The sequence below is a fragment of the Oratosquilla oratoria genome, chromosome 37 (genome assembly GCF_046742065.1).
Source record: "Oratosquilla oratoria isolate Oo_2021 chromosome 37, ASM4674206v1, whole genome shotgun sequence".
NCBI classification, from domain to species: domain Eukaryota; kingdom Metazoa; phylum Arthropoda; class Malacostraca; order Stomatopoda; family Squillidae; genus Oratosquilla; species Oratosquilla oratoria.
This window is the reverse complement of record NC_134813.1, coordinates 26,453,814-26,474,674: the sequence shown is the minus strand read 5'-3', so window position 1 is coordinate 26,474,674 and position 20,861 is coordinate 26,453,814. Positions and strand designations below refer to the sequence as shown.

At 40.5% G+C, this 20,861-nt stretch overlaps 2 protein-coding genes across 8 annotated transcripts in view; both read right to left on the bottom strand.

Annotated features, from left to right (window-relative positions):
- Nucleotides 1–20,861, bottom strand: part of PKD (serine/threonine-protein kinase D3) — a 457,736-nt gene that overhangs the window by 404,294 nt on the left and 32,581 nt on the right. The window lies entirely within an intron of this gene.
- Nucleotides 9,380–16,015, bottom strand: LOC143019312 (uncharacterized; the record flags this gene model as incomplete). The annotated part of the gene is made up of 3 exons (XM_076174952.1): nt 9,380–9,450; nt 15,364–15,559; nt 15,854–16,015. Coding segments are annotated over 3 exons (429 nt in total), but the record flags the coding sequence as incomplete, so codon positions are not given.

Below are 20,861 nucleotides of genomic sequence, written 5' to 3'. Positions count from 1 at the left end.
AGACAGAGTTCTGAAGCTTTATAATAAATGTACCGCTTATACTCTCCACTCCACATCAAGTGACTTATGGGTAAAACTTGTGGTTGTGGCTCCAGATGAACCCGTATGTCTCACGAAAGAGAATCTGGGCAATGTATCAAAAGAGTAATACTAAGTCTTGGCCATTTAATACACACAGGCAGAAAACAGAAAAACCTATGCATTAACACCCACCCATGCATACATTATTCCTAAACACTCTGACACAAAATTATTCTAAATTAAAGATTTCCACTGAAAGCTTCCACACTCTTCTGCAAAAAAGACCTGGGGCAACAGATTGACCGTTTCCAATGTTGTTGTTGTTTTTTTCTCCAACATGTACATAGTAAAGCCATCTTACGCTAACTTGGCAGAGGTTTCTCTTTCAACATTCCTGAACAATTATTTTATATTTATATATATTCTTTTTATTTATTTATCTTTTTCAAAGTACAGCTATTCGGGATTTCCTATCTTTTCTCGTGTTGACCTTTACTCTTGATGGGGTGCTACAGAACTCAATTAAACTGCCTGATATCCAGTGGGAGTATAGAGTAAGTGCCGCCGAGTGCGAAAATGGTTAACCACGACAGGTGCAATGCTTTTACTATCATAGGGGTGCCATATGGAATCACATAAAATAGGAAATAATATTCAATTAACACGAGTGATTTTGTGGGTAAATTTGACCAACAGAAGACTGAATCCAATGAGTTTAGTTATTATTCTGAATAATAATTGGGTAGAGATAATTGAAATCTCCCTTCAGGAGTTGAAATAATAATAAAATGTGACAAGATAATGAAGATGTTAATGTGTTCATTTCAGCCAGAAAAACTAAGTCATCCAACACGAGGTTATTTTAACAAACTTCTATTTCAGCAGGAAACCTATACAAATCCAATAGTAAACTACATGAATGATAATTATTCTAGTTTTCAAGTTTATACAACACAAATGAAACAATATCTGCTTGATGTTGCCATTACTGAACTCTACAAATACTTCTTAACGTGAACTTACCCAATGCATGATCATCCATATCTACTTCTGTTCATTGCATCTTCCCCTGGCTAGCAGCTTACCTGAAAGAGAAATGCATGTAGCTTTTAGAATAAAGATAATTTTTCAAATGGATGAAACAACTCCACTACAAATGAAAAAGGGGAGAGATGGGGAAGGAGGGGGAGAAACAGAGAGAGAGAGAGAGACAAGGAGAGAGAAAAGGGGTACAGCCACCCTCCTGCATCCATCAGCTAGGGAGGCCTCAATATATACAGAGCATATTTATATCTCTGATGTAGTGAATACTCTCAACAATTTCCCATTCTTATGTACGGATACTCCACATTCAAAATGGGCTCCTCTTTTTGATGACCTCCATCTATATTCCCCTCCATTTCCATCAAATCAATTCTCAACTTCATTCTATTCTCCTGCCCAATATAATTTCACAATCCAATAACGATTCATATTACCATATTGCTTGAACCATTATGTCAAATTTCATTATAATATGTTTCCAATATCTTCTTAAATCCACCTTACAGCATTTTTAAGTCATTACACATGTACCTGAATACATTTGAATTACTCACGGCTTATCTAAACTTATCTCCGCCTTATCTTTTACAATGTGGTATTGGTTCTCACTACTCTTACTCCATGTCAGCATCACAATCAAAATCGTATTAAACTGTCTTCCACTGCACTAGTTGTTTTTAATCAACGGTAAAAATTACATGGCAGGGGGTAAATGTATCACATGGTTTTTTTTTTTTTATAAATTATTATTTTATATTATCTATATTATTATTTTATTATTTACATTATTATTATTATATTATTTATATTATTATTTTTGATTACTATTTTATAAATTATTACAGTGTACCTGGCTAGTCACAATCTATAACCACAAGTGGGATTTATATTTATTTCTTACTCAAAGTTTACTTTGTGCTAAACATTATTTTTTCTCTGTCTTTTTACTGGTTGTATATATTTTGTATGGCAGTATCAGTAAGTGCTTTGAATAATAACTGTTGCCACAGTGGCTGGCAACAGTTTTTGGACCCCCCCACCTGCAGGTCCTATGAGAACAAACAAAAGGTTGTCTGCATTCTATCAGTGTGGGACTGTTTCTATATTACCAGATTATAGTACTACACAGAGCCAGTTAGCAGTTGTAAGTATAAAAGTCAGCTCCTCAGGTCTGACCTCCAGAATGAAAAGGTGTTGATATGTTTTAAGGAGAGAGAAGGAGAGAATTGTGAAATAAATTTTGCAGAACAACCACTTGTTGGTTCTCGGACAAATGGTTAAATGTATCAAGCTCAGGAAGCAAGCAAATGGCTGGAACGAAAGTAATTGCACTATACATTCACACAATCTAAACAGTCAAAAGACACGAAATATTCTTTTTCTTCTTCATACAATCAAACTAACTGCAACATATTGATGTCATTTCCCCGGATCTGGTTGCTCCAAATAGAAGTTAATGTATAGGAAGCAAGCAAATGGCTGGAACGAAAGTAATTGCACTATACATTCACACAATCTAAACAGTCAAAAGACACGAAATATTCTTTTTCTTCTTCATACAATCAAACTAACTGCAACATATTGATGTCATTTCCCCGGATCTGGTTGCTCCAAATAGAAGTTAATGTATAGGTACATTTAATGTAGTTAAGTTGATGGCAACAAAGACAAGATGTTACATGACTGGCTAAAATTATGACTGAGTAATCAAATTCCATCATGCTGCTTGAAGAGGAGAAGCATAAACAAACAAGCCCTCAGAAATGACCTTTGACTGCTAGGACAAGTGACATTCACCAATGAGCACTAGAGATGGGACACAAGTCAAAGTAATTATGATGTAAGTTTGAAGCTAAGTGGGTTATGATGGCACATAATACTGCATCATAATGGCAAAGCTGACTGACAGGAGACCTTTCAGCTCATAACGAGGTTGAATGAAAAAAATAAACGAATGAATGATAATAACAATGATAATAATAATAATAATAATAATAATAATAACAATATATACCTGTATATACATCAATAAAATTTACATACATACATACACCAAATTCTTTTTTTTTTCCTTACATGGGAGGTAGCCAAAAAAGAAAAAGGCATAGAAACCACTCCCACCCATTCCATCCCCCACATATCCAACCCCCTCCACCCTCTTCCTCCCTCCCATTTTGGCACCTCCTGGATGATGGGTCATCCCTGCATCCTGTCCACTGCCCTGGGTCAGAAGCAGTGTCATAAGACACAAGCAAATCCACAACAAGGCTGCTTCATCAATAGAATTTATAAAATATAAATGACTAAAGAAATATATAACTAAAAAAAATGTAGAAGAATTAAAACAATAAAGTAAAATAAATGAAATGGAGAAATATTGCCCATGAATCCTGAAATAAAAATTATTTCCACACTCAAGCTGTTTCTCTTACAAAAGTAAGCTACATTCTGTGCACACATTTCAAATTTTAATCTCCTGCACACTACAGCTCACCAAACCTGACCTGTTTGCTAATTGTAAATCCTAAGCAAATCCAACTTACATCAGTTTTGACATCAAACCAGTTCAAACCTTGTTTATACTGTACATTCTTTTTATCATCTTCTCTCCTTGTTCATGTCTGTTGAAACTATCATCTCTAACCTTTTCTCTCATTTATCACATGTGTCTTGTTCATGTTTATTCTTAATATATATATCAATAAGTAGGCACTAAACAAATACTTCCTTTAGTCAATCCTAAAAAATTACAAACAAAAACACACATAAGTAAAATTTTTGCACAAAAGAAGCATGTAGCTTTATTATCATATGAATGGAAGTAAAGGTTCATTTTATAGAAACATGGATCTTTGCTAATGAAAGCTTGTGAGCTGAGAAATTGTAAACTTTTTCCTTGAAATACACAGACATTCAATTTTCATGTCTTCATTCTCACAAACAATATGCATCTGGAACACAAACTCCGACATAAAGGTGAAGAGCTGTCTGATGTTTATTCCCTTTCCTATGATGCCCTTTACAAAATTCATTCATGCTAACACTAAACAATTTTATATAATTAAGGGAACCAACATTTCAGATTTTCTTCTACCTAATGCTCGATGACTCTATTTAATTAAGAGGAAATCATGTCTGGGGTTGGTAATGGATACATGAACATTGGTCTTAATTACATCCTATTTAATCAAGGGCAGTGGGCAACATGCAGGGATGACCCCGTCATCCAGGAGGAGCCAAGCAGAGGGGTGGTGAATGGGAGTGGAGTATGTGGAGATGGAATGGGTGGAAGTGGTTTTATGCCTTTGACTTTGGCTATCTCCCTTGTAAGGGGGGAAAAGCCCTTGGTATATGTATGTATTTATTTCATACTATGTTCTACCTAATCCTGATCATGCCCTATGTAAATCAAAATACTACCTTAGCCCCCCCTCCCCATAAATATATATATATATACATATATATACAGGGTCTAACAGATAAATCCGTACAAACTTTGAAGAGGTTTTAAGCACTTAAAAAGTAACATATGGCAATTCTGATTGTTTCCAGATACTTCCATTTGTCTAATAATTTAGCCAGTTGTATACTAGCACCGGTGCAATAAACATTAAGCAATGGAACAAGCCAAACGTTCAGCCATATGCGAACTTCGTCGCACGGGTCACACTCCTAGCGCCATAATAAGGATGCTAAAATTCTCCAGACAAACTGTTTACGATGTTTGTAAACGTTTTGATGAGACTGGCGAAGACCAACGAGCTGCTCACAAGCCCAGAAGGGGCAGAATTCTAACACCTCGCTTTTTAGCTGGTCTCAAGAGAAGTGTCAATGCAAATCCAGCCTTACCATTATCGACATTGGCAAAGAAGAGAGGTGTCAGCACAATGACAATTCACAGAGCATTAAGGAAAAAGACATCTTTTGACACGAAAAATGAAAGAAATTCGCTTGACCAGGTGCCAAAAGCTGTTGAACTGGATGAAGTCGAATGGCTCAGTCATCAAGTTTTTTTCCGACGAGAAGATTTTCACGGTTGATGCAACTTTCAATAAGCGGAATGATCGCTGGATAGCCTCCTCATCCTCAGAGGTTCAACACAAGACAACGACGAAGAACCAGCAAGTGTCATGGTGCTCTGTGTGGTGTCAACTGAGGGGGACGTCTTCACTCACTTCTTCAACAACAAGGAGAAAGTCAATGCCGTTGTCTATTGCAAAGTTCTAGAAGAGAAAATAATACCCTGGATGAAAGATAAGGCTAGTGGCAACCAGTTTGTCTTCCAACAAGACTCGGCTCCAGCCCACACAGCGAAGAGGACCACCAACCTTCTCGAAGGGTCAAATGTGCAGTTCTGGAACAAAGAGTTGTGGCCCTCAAATTCGCCAGACCTAAACCCTTTAGATTATTATTTTTGGGCGCGAATTGAGGCCAAGGCATGTGACAAGCCACACAGAAGTATAACAACCCTGAAGACAGACATCAAGAAGGCTGTGGGTTCATTATCAAAGTCTGAGATCATCAACGCTGTATCCAAGTTTCGTAAACGCGTTGAAAGCGTCATAACAGCTGAAGGTGGTTACATTGAATGAAATCATTGTTCTTATTGCCTTTTCTAAATATACTGAAAATTTCATAACTCTCTGTTTATTATAACCCAAGATATTAATCTTAAAACATGTGATAAGAAGTTGTACGGATTTATCTGTTAGACCCTGTATATACATATACATATATATACGTATATATATACATATATATATGTATATATACATATATGTATATATACATATATATATATATATATCTTTTATCATAATTTTTTTTTTATCATAATTTTTCTTTTTTCCATAAAAGTCTCTTCATAACAGTTGCTATGGGTTGAATGAATTCAACATAAAGATAAGTAAACACATCAATATGCTAATTCCCTCATTAAAACTTCCTACATCCTCCTATATTGTTCCATGAAACTTTTGAACAAGCTAATGTGTTAAAGTAATTACTTTCTCTTCTGCCTAGACTCTATACAAACAAGTTGACAAGTTTCTCCTCTGGTTTATACAATCACATACAATACCCAGTTTTTGAAGATTTATAATTTTTCTTTGTACTGAAATTTTTCCACCAAAAATACTGATATCATTTAATCAAACTATTGCTATCTAACAAACCTTTGCCTAATTAATTTGAATATACTAACATAGTCATAGCCTTCAATTCTGCCTTATACTGTCAAAATCTGGGTCCAAAACAAACAGAACTAATTACCATGACCTGCCCAAACAGATGCACAAGGGAGTAGAGCCACCTGTTTCAGTTGCACAAGGGAGTAGAGCCACCTGTTTCAGTTGCACAAGGGAACAGAGCCACCTGTTTCAGTTGCACAAGGGAACAGAGCCACCTGTTTCAGTTGCACAAGGGAACAGAGCCACCTGTTTCAGTTGCACAAGGGAACAGAGCCACCTGTTTCAGTTGCACAAGGGAGGAGAGCCACCTGTTTCGGTTGCACAAGGGAACAGAGCCACCTGTTTCAGTTGCACAAGGGAACAGAGCCACCTGTTTCAGTTGCACAAGGGAACAGAGCCACCTGTTTCAGTTGCACAAGGGAGGAGAGCCACCTGTTTCAGTTGCACAATGGAACAGAGCCACCTGTTTCATTTGCACAAGGGAACAGAACCACCTGTTTCAGTTGCACAAGGGAACAGAACCACCTGTTTCAGTTGCACAAGGAAGCAGAGCCACCTGTTTCAGTTGCACAAGGGAATATAACCACCTGTTTCAGTTGCACAAGGGAACAGAACCACCTGTTTCAGTCACACAAGGGAGCAGAACCACCTGTTTCAGTTGCACAAGGGAGCAGAGCCACCCGTTTCAGGTGCACATGGGAGCAGAGCCACCTGTTTCAATTGCACAAGGGAGTAGAGCCACCTGTTTCCGTTGCACCTAACCATCTCCTGTGTATGCTCCTCCCTTCTGTTACAGGCTCCCATATATTCCCTACCTACATCTGCTTATCTTCCCATGGCTGCTCCCATAGAAAAACTAGATATATGCACATCTTTCATTCTAAATCCTTACCAGAGAAAGTCCGAGTGATCCCTGGTAGCTAAGCTGACTCTATCTTCTGGCAACAAGAGGATTGAATGCATCCATTCTCTTCTACCACTTTTCTACATCTTTCAGCCTCTCTATCAAAGTCTATTTCTCTCCATCCCCCTTTAGCCTGTCAAAATATATTCCTACACATACACCGCTCGATGGCACAGTGGTAGCATTTGCAACTGCTACTCCAGCCGTCCAAGTTTGAATCCTGCCCAGGGCTGAAATAATTTCAGTATTGCTATGCTGCAAGCCATTATTCCAATGTGGAGTTAGGTGTGTGTGTTTAATATTCACCATGGTCTTGGATCATGTGTTGGACTCATGATCAACAGCTATTTCCCTCCCAGATGAGAGCTCAGAGCTCATATATGACTGATCTATGGGTAATGCTGTGACCTTACACATACACACACACACGTACCCAACTCCCTGCCCACAAGAATTAGAGTAATGACTTGTAATGCAAAGATACTGAAATTATTTCAGCCCTGGGCGGGTTTCAAACCCTGACTGCTGTAGTGGTAGCTGCAAACACTGCCACTGCACCATCAAGTGTAAGTGTGTGTGTGTGTAAGGTCAAGGCATTACCCATAAATCAGTCACACATGAGCTCTGAGTTCTCATCTGGAAGGATAATATCTATTGATCATGAATCCCATCCACCCTCTTTATTTTCCCATCATCGTCCCACATAGAGGCCGCACTGAATAAATTATTATTTTTTTCATTATTATTATTTTATCCCTTTTTAGGGGACGGTGTAAGTTTTCCACCCCCCTCCCTATGTGTGTGGTGTATACTATAAGTTGCAGGTGTATAATGATTTCAGACTTAAAAAAATATTCAAGGTCTTTTAAAAAATAATATATATATCAAAGGCCGCAGAAGGCCGCACTTGATGGCCTGGAAGGCCGCAGGTTCCCCACCTCTGGTCTATACCAAAGTACAATGATTTTATTTCCACATATTCCTGGGGCCTACTCAACCCCACCCCAACCCAGTCCCAGCATTAGACACTAGACACTATGCATAAAATATTCACAAAATTTTGTTACAAGCTCAAACAATGTATAAAGATTTATGAAACACTTCAGATTTTTTTTTTCCTAATTTGCTTTCATGAGAAAAGTACCCTGTGGTAAACTGTAATTGAAAAATCATGGGTTGGCATTTTAGCTGTCACCTGGGAGACCTGTGGAATGCAAATGTTGCAAGATATTGCCTTTATCCCCATATAACTTTAACAACTGAGACAGTTGTCCTCACAAATGATGAAAATACTGAAGAATATCTCTCCATAAAGGAAAAATGTAAATGTATATAATTTACAAACGAAAATAATACAAAAAAAAGTAAATAAATGAAATATATAAATAAATAACTTAAACTAACAAATAGATAAATACTCAAATACATAAAACCTTACAAAACATATGTGAACAAGTATAATAAATAGATAAATAAAAGTCAATAAACCCCACTAACCTAACAATGATCCCATATCTGTGACATTCGCATTCAATCCTGTTTTCATAAAATGAAGAACTGGAGAAATGTCTGCTTTCTGGCACTGGCTTATTGGGAAATGCATTTCCAAATTTGAACTAGAAATTGCATAATAACAATTGTTGTCTTGAGTTTCTCTTTCTAAAAACTCACAAAGGCTGGTAACAGTTCCCGAGCCTTATCACACATTTATCTAAGAAAAAATCTCGAGACTGTTGTCTGTGTTGTATTCATATGGGATACTTTCTTTGTCATAAGCTTATAGTAGCAGTAGGAAGTGAGCATTCATTGGTTACTAGGGTTGTGCCAATTAATTTTTTTTTTTTTGCCTAATTCCTTTCTATACATACATACATACATATTATATATATATATATATATATATATATATATATATATATATATATATATATATATATATATATATAAATGCAGATTCTTGCCAATGCCGATTCACCAAAAAGTGCCAATTCTTGACAATGCTAATGCCGATTAATCGGCACACCCCTACTGGTTACCAGCTCTCACATGAAATGGTGGAGGAAATGGGGTAAGCTGTTCGAGGGAGATCTTGGGCATGGTCCAGGAACCGAGTACCAGCCCCTCAGGGCTGCATCTCCAGTCAGAGAGGAATGCTAATAGGTTTTGAAGATGAATGTCAGGGAGATGATTCATTCTGACATCCATCCTGCAGGATCAACACTTATCGGTCCCTGAATTCAAAGCGACGAACAGTCGCATTTTTGTGTCCCCTGCAAACTGAAATGCCATCACCTGACAATTAAATGAAAAATAAGAATTCACTCTCCAATACTTTGTAAAAGAAAATAATTGGCAGCAATGGAAACACCCCTTTCACTGGATTTTTTTTTCTCTTTCTTTTTATTATTTTTTTTTTTTTAACTATAAACCTATGGAGGAGGTTTGACAACGTTTGGAAATATTTTTTCTCTGTCCTTTTTGCTCACTTTTCATTTTCCTTTTATTTTTAATTAATTCTTTCTCTGCAATATGGGTAATCATATAGATATTTTTACGGGTTTCTGGCAATTTCATTCAGCTGATAAAAACCCAACACAAGATGTTAAACCTAATCAGATTAACCTTCACTATATAGTCATGATATTCAATTAAATAACACAGTACATAAAATCTAAGTCAATTCTAAGCCTCAATTACCCCCTTCCCTATAACCAGACAACTTTATTCAGCTGATAGAATCTGAAGGAAAACCCACAATTAAAGTGTCATCATGGCAGATACAAACCCGCAAATATCTACAAGTTTTCACCAATCACATTTGTGACTTTTGTGCATTTGATCATAAACAATAAGCAATAGAACAATCTATGTTCATATCAATAATCTATGTTCATATCTAAAATCTATTTCCTTATCTATTTTTGGGGAAGTTTATTACATTAAAGACAAAATGTATAAAAAGTAGCAAATGTTGTTACTCCAAACTAGTATACGTCAACAGTTTCAGGACTGCCACTAAGACACCTATAACCAAGTTTTAAACTATTTCCATAATTCTTTCTTCGCATCCAGGCAATTTTATTCAGCCATAGGATGTACCTAACCTACTGCAGTCAAAGCGTTGAGGAATATCTACTTCAGCGAGATTTATCTTTAATGTGCAATTCACCCCCATCATGAACTATTTCCTCCCCTCTTCCTGCTAACAATAACAGTAATTTTTCCCACTTCCCCCTTCCAACTCTATGAAATTTCTTTCAATTTACTGTCCTTTCTTTTCTTCACCATAAATTTTCCAGTCTCTCCACAAATATATCTCTCTCATGACAGCTAACACAAAATCTTCACCATATTCAAAATCACCTACTTGCTTCGAACATGGAATAATCGCTGGGTAGGGAGCATATAGTCGGTTTTAAGAAACAATGTTCAACCCTAAATAATCTTCACTCTCACCACATATACATTTTGCCAATTCCAAAAAACTTTTTGACCATTAATGATAAATCCATATTCTTCTCCCCCACCATTTTGACAGACCTTTCTCCCAGCCTCCATTGCCTATCATCCCTTTTTCTCCCTGACTTAACCTTCTCTATACCCGGCGGCACTCATTTAATTCTATCTGCTATCAGGCTTATTCAGCTGTGGATGATTCCTTCCATTTTCTGGGGATCTATAGATCTCGTACATTCCTCTACTCCAGAGGTTCTTAACCTTTTTCCCGTTACATTCCCCGAGAGTCATAAGACCATCAACCTGTACCCCATTAACCTGACACAGACAATAGAATGGTAATATATTAAGACTAAATATATATACAATGGCACTGCAATGGATATACAAAATATTTCAAAGTGCAATGATTATTCATCAGCTAAGCATTAACATAAAAAAACAACATGCAATGTTCTCTGCAGATTTGAATGTTTAAGTCCGCTGAAATAAATTATACGGGGTGCATACTGCACAAAAATAAAACATAAATTTCTGAATTTTGTCGAGTAGAGGCCCTGCTATCAATTCTCTAATTGGACCCTGCACTTCCACTACTACTCAGTGGCCCCTGGTGTAGGCTCCTCACCGCTTTGTTAGTTAATCCTAGAGGACCACTTTACCTGTTGCAGCCTCCCGACCAAGAGTGAGTCCCATTTCATTTTAGTTTCATTTCTCTGCACGGACAGTTTTTCGTTTTTCTCCATTTGTCAAAATCTTTTCCGGTTCCTCACTATCCGCATTTCCCACCCACCCTCGATGATAATTTTGGGTGTCTTTTCTAAAGACCTTTCCTCTTCACACACAGACACATTGGAGTTTTTCCCAATCCAGTAATTTTCTTTATCCTCCCCACCGTGAATGAATTTGCAGAGATTACAAACAGACAATTAAATTCTATCTTTCTCCCCCTTGTACTTTTTAAACTTTTTGATAAAAAAGAGAGAGAGAGGGGGTGTGTGCAGACAAAAAGAGAGAAAAAATAAGATTTCAATTAATAAAGCCTGTTGAATACAGCAGGGAACTCAGTTAAGATGAGAGTCGAAAAAAAAAAAAAGATAAAGCTGACAAAAATCAGAGTATGAGGAGCAAGTCAACAAGGAGGAAGAGAAGAGGCGGAGGAGGAGAGGAGGAAGAGGAGAGGCCAGAGGAGGAGGAGAGGAGGAAGAAGAGAGGCCAGAGGAGGAGGAGAGGAGCAAGAAGATAGGCCAGAGGAAGAGGAAAAGCCAGAGGAGGAGGAGAGGAGGAAGAGTAGAGGCCAGAGGAAGAGTAGAGGCCAGAGGAGGAGGAAGAGAGGCCAGAGGAGGAGGAGAGGAGGAAGAAGAGTGGCCAGAGGAGGAGGAGAGGAGGAAGAGGAGAGGAGGAAGAGGAGAGGCCAGAGGAGGAGAGGAGGAAGAAGAGAGGCCAGAGGAGGAGGAGAGGAGGACGAGGAGAGGCCAGAGGAGGAGGAGAGGAGGACGAGGAGAGGCCAGAGGAGGAGGAGAGGTGGAAGAAGTGAGGCCAGAGGAGGAGGAGAGGTGGAAGAAATGAGGCCAGAGGAGGAGGAGAGGTGGAAGAAATGAGGCCAGAGGAGGAGGAGGAGAGGAGGAGGAGGAGAGGCCAGAGGAGGAGGAGGAGAGGAGGAGGAGGAGAGGAGAAAGAGGAGAGGCCAGAGGAGGAGGAGGAGAGGGAGAAGAGAGGCCAGAGGAGGAGGAGAGGAGGAAGAAGTGAGGCCAGAGGAGGAGGAGGAGAGGAGGAAGAAGTGAGGCCAGAGGAGGAGGAGGAGAGGAGGAAGAAGAGAGGCCAGAGGAGGAGGAGAGGAGGAAGAAGAGAGGCCTGAGGAGGAGAGGAGGAAGAAGAGAGGCCTGAGGAGGAGAGGAAGAGAGTAAAGAGTTACAAGTGAGAAGAAGTGTGTGTGTCGAGTGCTTCACACTTAATCCACACGATGTGGGTCAGAGTTCAATTCCTAACAGTTACCGTCCGAGCAGACTCGGTAAATGTGGAAAGAGCGACAGAGAAAGAGAGAGGGCGGAAAGAGAAGAGAGAGGGCGGAAAGAGAAGAGAGAGGGGGAAAGAGAGAAGAGAGAAGGGGGGAAAGAGAGAAGGGGAAAAAGAGAGAAGAGAGAAGGGGAGAAGAGAGAAGGGGGAAAAGAGAGAAGGGGAAAAGAGAGAATAGAGAAGGGGAAGGAGAGAGAAGAGAGAAGGGGAAAAGAGAGAATAGAGAAGGGGAAGGAGAGAGAAGAGAGAAGGGGAAAGAGAGAGAAGAGAGAAGGGGAAAGAGAGAGAAGAGAGAGGGGGAAAGAGAGAAGAGAGAAGGGGAAAGAGAGAAGGGGAAAGAGAGAAGAGAGAAGGGGAAAGAGAGAAGAGAGAAGGGGAAAGAGAGAAGAGAGAAGGGGAAAGAGAGAAGAGAGAAGGGGAAAGAGAGAAGAGAGAAGGGGAAAGAGAGAAGAGAGAATGGGAAAGAGAAGAGAGAAGGGGGAAGCGAGAAGGAGAGAAGAGAGAGGGGAAGAGAAGAGAGAGGGGAGAGGGGGAAAGAGGGAGAGAGAGAGGGGGAGGGGAAAGAGGAGTAGGGGTGAAGAGAGAAGGAAAAGAAAAAGTGTAAAGAGTTGAAAGAGAGAGGTGAAAGAGAGGTGAAAGAGAGAGGTGAAAGAGAGGTGAAAGAGAGAGGGGGGGGGACCGGAAGAGCTTACCGGATAAGCACCGGATTCGCTAGTCTGGACTGGTCGGGCCACGTCATTCTCGTCATCCTTTTTCCTTCCGTGACCCTATCCACCGATGGCACATTGCGTTCTTAACGGATTCAGCGCAGTGCGTATTCGACTAATTTTCATATTACTTATTTATTCATCTATACAACTTCATCATTATCGTTGATTTTATTATCAGATTTATTTTTATTTATTTTATTCTATTCTATCCATATATCCTTTTATTTTTATCTATTTATTTTTCTATTTTATTTGCCAGATGTGCCGGGTGACGTTGACGCATGCGCGCCAAGAAAATTCGCAGACAAACGAAATTAGCACTCGTTTAGAAGTAGTTTTATTCGATTTTCTGAATTCCTACTTTGACTTGACAAACTTAACCTTATCTACATAAATTTCTAGCGCTTCTGAGAAGAGAGGAAGAGAGAGAGAGAGAGAGAGAGAGAGAGAGAGAGAGAGAGAGAGAGAGAGAGAGAGAGAGAGAGAGAGAGAGAGAGAGAGAGAGAGAGAGAGAGAGAGAGAGAGAGAGAGAGAGAGAGAGAGAGAGAAAGAGAGAGAGAGACTTTCAAATTCCTAGTAAGATCACCTGGCGCTTGCCAGTCATCTATACAATGCTGCAAGATACCCTAAGGGTCAATACTGTGTGTTACGAAGAGCTGAAATGGACCTTTCGTCATTGTAACGTTCCTTGCAAAATAATGGCTGTCGTAATAGCGAGGTCGGCGATGAAATGTCACTAAAATAACGCTTGCACAGACTGGCACGCACGCACGCACGCACATACACATACACACACACGAGTATAAAATACATGCGTGTGTGCGTGTAAAAATATGCTACATATTCAACGTTTCCGAACACCACAAAACGTTTGATGAACGTTGTCCTGCTGCCGACCTTTTGGAGGGGAGAAAGAGAGGGAGGGGAGGGGAGGAAAGGAGGAAGGAAAGGGGAAGAGGAGGAAAGGAGAGGAGGGAGGGGATAAGGAAGAGAAGGAATGGGATACGGGAGAGATGGAGGAGAGAGGAGGGGAAACGGGGAAAAGGGGGAAGGGGGAGAGAGGGGGAAGGAGGGGGAGAGGAGGAAAGTGCATCGGTCAGTAGGACGTGAGGGGGCAAAGATAGATATTTTTAAGGGGGGAGGGGGGTTAGTGGTGGTAGTGGAGGTCGACATAATTGTAGTGTGGGGGCAGAGGTGATGCCAATAGTGATGACACCAAGTTACGTCAACTAACAATGATGCCCCAGAATGATGAATACGTGATGAAGATGTGACAAGTGATGACTCCTAATAATAATAAAAAAAAAGAAAAAAAAAGAGGAGTGTAGAATTACAAGTAAACAAATCCCACCGCTGCCACCATATGTTGTAATCAAACATTTACGACTACAACAGGAGCGGCTGTCACATGAGTGATGAAATGGAGGCAGTGCGTGTGATGAGACAGGCCCGGCGTGATGACGGATCAGGTGGTGACAGGTGGTGCAAACAGTTGCGGTCAAAGGTCACGAGAACGTAGCAGGCAGTGGTGGTGGGTTATTGTGGTAGAAAGGGGAGACAGGGATCCCAGTGGTGGGCGGTTATGCTGGAAGTTGCAGAGGTGGTTGTGGTAATGGTGGTTGTGGTAGTGGTGGTTGTGGTAGTTGTAGTGGTAGTGGGTTAAAAGTGATTGTGGTAGTGGGTGTACAAATGGTTGTGGTAATGGGTGCACAAGTGGTTGTGGTAGTGGGTGTACAAGTGGTTGTGGTACTGGGTGTACAAGTGGTTGTGGGTGTACAAGTGGTTGTGGTTGTGGTTGTGGTAATGGGTGTACAAGTGGTTGTGGTAGTGGGTGTACAAGTGGTTGTGGTAGTGGGTGTACAAGTGGTTGCACAAGTGGTTGTGGTAGTGGGTGTACAAGTGGTTGTGGTAGTGGGTGTACAAGTGGGTGTACAAGTGGTTGTGGTAGTGGGTGTACAAATGGTTGTGGTTGCACAAGTGGTTGTGGTAGTGGGTGTACAAGTGGTTGTGGTAATGGTTGTACAAGTGGTTGTGGTAGTGGTTGTACAAGTGGTAGTGGGTGTACAAGTGGTAGTGGGTGTACAAGTGGTTGTGGTAGTGGTTGTACAAGTGGTAGTGGGTGTACAAGTGGTTGTGGTAGTGGTTGTACAAGTGGTAGTGGGTGTACAAGTGGTTGTGGTAGTGGGTGTACAAGTGGTTGTGGTAGTGGGTGTACAAGTGGTTGTGGTAATGGTTGTACAAGTGGTTGTGGTAGTGGTTGTACAAGTGGTTGTGGTAGTGGTTGTACAAGTGGTAGTGGTTGTACAAGTGGTAGTGGGTGTACAAGTGGTTGTGGTAGTGGGTGTACAAGTGGTTGTGGTAGTGGGTGTACAAGTGGTTGTGGTAGTGGGTGTACAAGTGGTTGTGGTAGTGGGTGTACAAGTGGTTGTGGTAGTGGGTGTACAAGTGGTTGTGGTTGTACAAGTGGTTGTGGGTGTACAAGTGGTTGTGGGTGTACAAGTGGTTGTGGGTGTACAAGTGGTTGTGGGTGTACAAGTGGTTGTGGGTGTACAAGTGGTTGTGGGTGTACAAGTGGTTGTGGGTGTACAAGTGGTTGTGGTTGTGGGTGTACAAGTGGTTGTGGGTGTACAAGTGGTTGTGGTAGTTGTTGCACAAGTGGTTGTGGTAGTGGGTGTACAAGTGGTTGTGGTAGTTGTTGCACAAGTGGTTGTGGTAGTGGGTGTACAAGTGATTGTGGTAGTGGGTGTACAAGTGGTTGTGGTAGTTGTTGCACAAGTGGATGTGGTAGTGAGTGTATAAGTGGGTGTACAAGTAGTCGTGGTAGCGAGTGTACGTGGTTGTGGTAGTGAGTGTACAAGTGGTTGTGGGTGTAAAAGTGGGTGTAAAAGTGGCTGTACAAATGGTTGTGGTAGTGGATGTACAAGTGGTTGTGGAAGTGGATGTACAAGTGGTTGTGGAAGTGGATGTACAAATGTTTGTGGAAGTGGATGTACAAGCTGTTGTGGTAGTGGGTGTACAAGTAGTTATGGCAGTAGTGGTGGTTGTTGCGGTCGTGATGATAGTTGTAGTTGTGGTTGTGGTGGTAGTTGTGGTTGTGGTGGGCGTGGTAGCTGTGGTTGTGGTGGGCGTGGTAGTTGTGGTTGTGGTGGGCGTGGTAGTTGTGGTTGTGGTGGGCGTGGTAGTAGTGGTTGTGGTGGGCGTGGTAGTTGTAGTTGTGTATATTGTAGTGGTGGCTGTGGTAGGATAGGGTGTAACGTCACTTACTCTACTAGTGGTTGTAGCTGTATTGGAGGCCGAGGTACTGTTACTATCACTATATTTAGCTTGTTACTATTACTAGTGAATCAGAAAGAGAAGGTGGAGTTGGGAGAGGAACAGCACAACACGAGAACGCGTATCACTCTCTCCCCCTCCGTCTCTCTCTCTCTCTCCCTCACACACACACATACATACATACAGAAAATGTCCTTGACATTTTCTTGGTAATGAGCAAATAACAAATTAAATGACAGATTCACTGAAGCTTCAATAATACTCACCGACTGAGAAAACAAGAATAAATGATATAGAATCACCAACTATAAACATTTCTACACGACAACTGAACTTTCCAGAATCAAGATAAAAGACCAGATTGATCGTCTGATCAAACAGATGATAACTAGACTAAAAACTAGATGCCAAATGAACCTTTCTAAATCCTATACAGACTTTCTTCTTCGCAATTTTCTAATACCAGGGGTTCCCAAACTAGGGGGCTCGATCCCATCAGGAAGTCATTAGCTAAAAAATATGTTTAACAAAAAAAAAAAAATTAAACAATTCCAAGAACAAGGACCTGCCATTACATACGTGTTTAGTTCTATCATTCACCCTACCCGTTTTCTATTAAGTTAGACAAGTGTTAAGATATAAATACGAAAAATATATAAATTCGTATAAATACAAAAAGGTACAGTTCCCAGTATCAACCTCAACCCGTTTTCTATTAAGTTTGCTAAGTGCTAAGATATAAACAGAAAAATAAAACATGAATTAAAATAATATATAATATATATATATATATATATATATATACTATATATAATATATATAATTATATATATATAATAATAATAATAAAAGTGGGGGGGTTGGGCATACGAGACTGCTGAAAGCCCCCCTCCCCCCCAAAAAAAATGGGGGAGGGGGGGGACACACGAGACAGTTTGGGAACCACTGCCCTACCTACATAAAAGGAATCTACTTCGCAATTCTTTACATCAAAGGAACTCCACGGACGAACTACTGTACATGCGCCAACAAGCACCACCAGAACTGAGAGGTAAAGAGCAGCCTACGTCAGGAGGCGCTGAACAGTCACCTGAGCCCTAGGGACTACTGGGGGACAGGAAACTAAAGAGCCAATGAGCTGGGAATAGGAGAGGAGTGCGGGATTCGAACCCTCACCCCCCCCTCCTCACCCCGGTTACCAGACATGGAAACGACAGGCACCCTGAACCCGTTTAACCGGGTTAAGCTCCCAACCCCGCCCATTTAAGTCAATTAAGCGAATTACTCTCTGGATCAACATCACACGAACGTTCCGACATAACAGTTTGTCAACCAGGATTCGTCTCTTTATATCAAATTAACAACGTCTATATTGTAAGTGTGTGTATGTGCGTGTATGTATGTATGTGTGTATGATTCACCACGGTCTTAGATCACGTGTTGGACTCGTAATCGACAGCTATTACCGTCTCGGATGAAAGCTCAGAGCTCATATATGACCGATCTATGGGTAATGCTGTGACCTTACGCGCGCACACACACACCCAACTCCCCGCCCACGAGTTGGAATAACAACCCGCAGCGCAGCGATACTGAAAATTATTTCAGTCCTGGGCAGAATTCGAATCCGGACCGCTGTAGCGGCAGCCGGGAACTCTACCAACTGCGCCACGTGTGTGTGTGTGTGTGTGTGTGTGTGTGTGTGTGTGTGTGTGTGTGTGTAGGGAAGGAAGGGAGGGGAACCTGGCTGGATGTCTCTCCGAGAGCTTCCCAATGATGAACGCCCCTAACACACACGCTCACACATACATTCCACCACTATCACAGCTGATGGGGATGAGTCGGGTGTATACGTGGAAGGCGGAGCATGGGTGTGACTCTGGGAGATCGTTTTGCTCTGGTTGACGATGAAAATTTTATCTATTCATTTATTATCTGAATGACAGACTTGGGCCTAACTGGCATTCCAAATGATTTAAAACCATATATATATATTATATATATATATATATATATATATATATACATATATATATATATACATATATATATATATATATATATATATATATATACATATATATATACATATATATATATATATATATATGCAAAGCAGACCACTGGGAAAAATAAACTAAAGAAGCTGAGCGTTTTCGTATATTACATCTTCAGTGCAAAGATGTAATATGCGAAAGCGCTCTGCTTCGTTAGTTTCTTTTTCCAAGAGGTCTACTTTGCATAAGTGAACACACGTACCCGTGTTATTAGCATATATATATATATATATATATATATATATATATATATATATATATATATATATATATATATATACCAAGTGTTTTCCCCCTTACAAGGGATGTAGCCAAACTGAAAATGCATATTTCCACTCAAACCCACTCCACACCCCTCCCTCCCTCTTATCTCGGCTCCTCCTGGATGACGGGTCATCCCTGCATCTCTCGCATCGCCCTGGGTCAGAGGCAATGCAGCAAGACACAGCACATCCACAGCAAGGCCGCTTCATTTAATCGGCGACCCCGCCCCCGTCATGCAGAAATGGAGAAGACGGGGGGGGAAATCCCTTCGGGTTGCGTCAAAATATCATTTATACATAACCACGACCTAACCCCTATCCCCAGCCCACTCCCTTCCATGTATCAAAAAAAAAAAAAAAAAAAAAAAAAAAAAATAGTTAATAAATAAGTAAATAAATAAGAAAGTAATATTAATAAAACAAATATTTTCTGTTTACAGTACGCCCTCCCCCCACCCCCCATCCCCCGGTCGTCTAACAGGAAATCTGGGCCGGAATGTGGGCTTCCGGACCCATAGAGGACAAAAAGTAGTTCCGCGCTACAGTCCAAATTTGGTGGGACCCGGGTTTATGAAGATGGCTACCCTCCCCCCAAACAGAGGAAATTGCAATTATAATTATTATTACTATTACTATCATCATTACTACTACTATTATTACCAATATTACATATGAAATTCAAAGACAAATGTGAGCGGACAGGATAAACGAAGATCAGTTGGTAACAATTTCTTGCCTTGAAGTTGCGACCAACATGAAACTGCCTAGTGTAGGCTTTATGGACTCTTTCAATTACATTCTTATGGTTTTCCTCAGACATTGCCATCAGATTAATGATTTGAAACTCATCATATACATGTGTGTGTGTGTGTGTGTGTGTGTGTGTGTGTGTGTGTGTATACACATTATATATATATATATATATATATATATATATATATATATATATATACATATCGTAACCACTTTAGAAAATAAACAAACCTTGCATTTATAAAACACGTTCCCAGTGTTTTATTGCATATATACATATATGCACACACACACACACACACACACACACACACACACACATATCTATATATATATATATATATATATATATGCGTGTGTGTGTATATATGATGTAAGTGGGAGTCGTCAACCTGTCAGAATGTCTCAACACACACACACACACACATATATATATTCACGTTTTTATTTTTTTGGTGTGCACAGTTTCCCCAAGGGATGGGCCGGCGGTCTGGCAGGGGACTTTGAAGCGAGGAGGAGGCCGAGCGTGTGAGAGCGAGCCCAGGAGAGACCCAGACCAGAGAGCACAGGACGTTAATTAGTACAGTCCCAGCTAAAAGTCAAGGTTCACAATCCTTATCTGGCACCAGCTCTCCCCCCCCCCAACCCCTCTTCCACCTTCTAGCCGGCTTTCTAACAATGCAACCATCCACAGTTGCCTTTTCTAAGTGTCATACGGTAGGTTCCTGGAAGGACTCAAGGTGCGCTCAGAAAAAAAAAAAAAAAAAAAAAATATATATATATATATATATATATATATATATAAATTGTAATGGATAAAAACATATTTAGAATAAATGCATAAAATAAAACACTCCCTTCTCTTGAAGTTGTCTTCTGGTTCGAATCAAATGATTTGATTCACGTGTTAGACTTGTGACCGACGGTTCTTACCCTCCCGGATGAGAGCTCAGTGTTCACATATGGCCTGGTCTATAGGTGTGTGTGTGTGTGTGTGTGTATTCACCTTGGTCTTTGGTTCACGTGTTGGACTCGTGATCGACAGCTATTTCCTTCCCGAAAGAGAGCTCAGAGCTCGTATGACCGATCCATGGGTAATGCTATGACCTTACACGCACACACACACACACCCAACTCCCCGCACACGAGAGTTGGAGTAACGAGTCGAAGCGCAG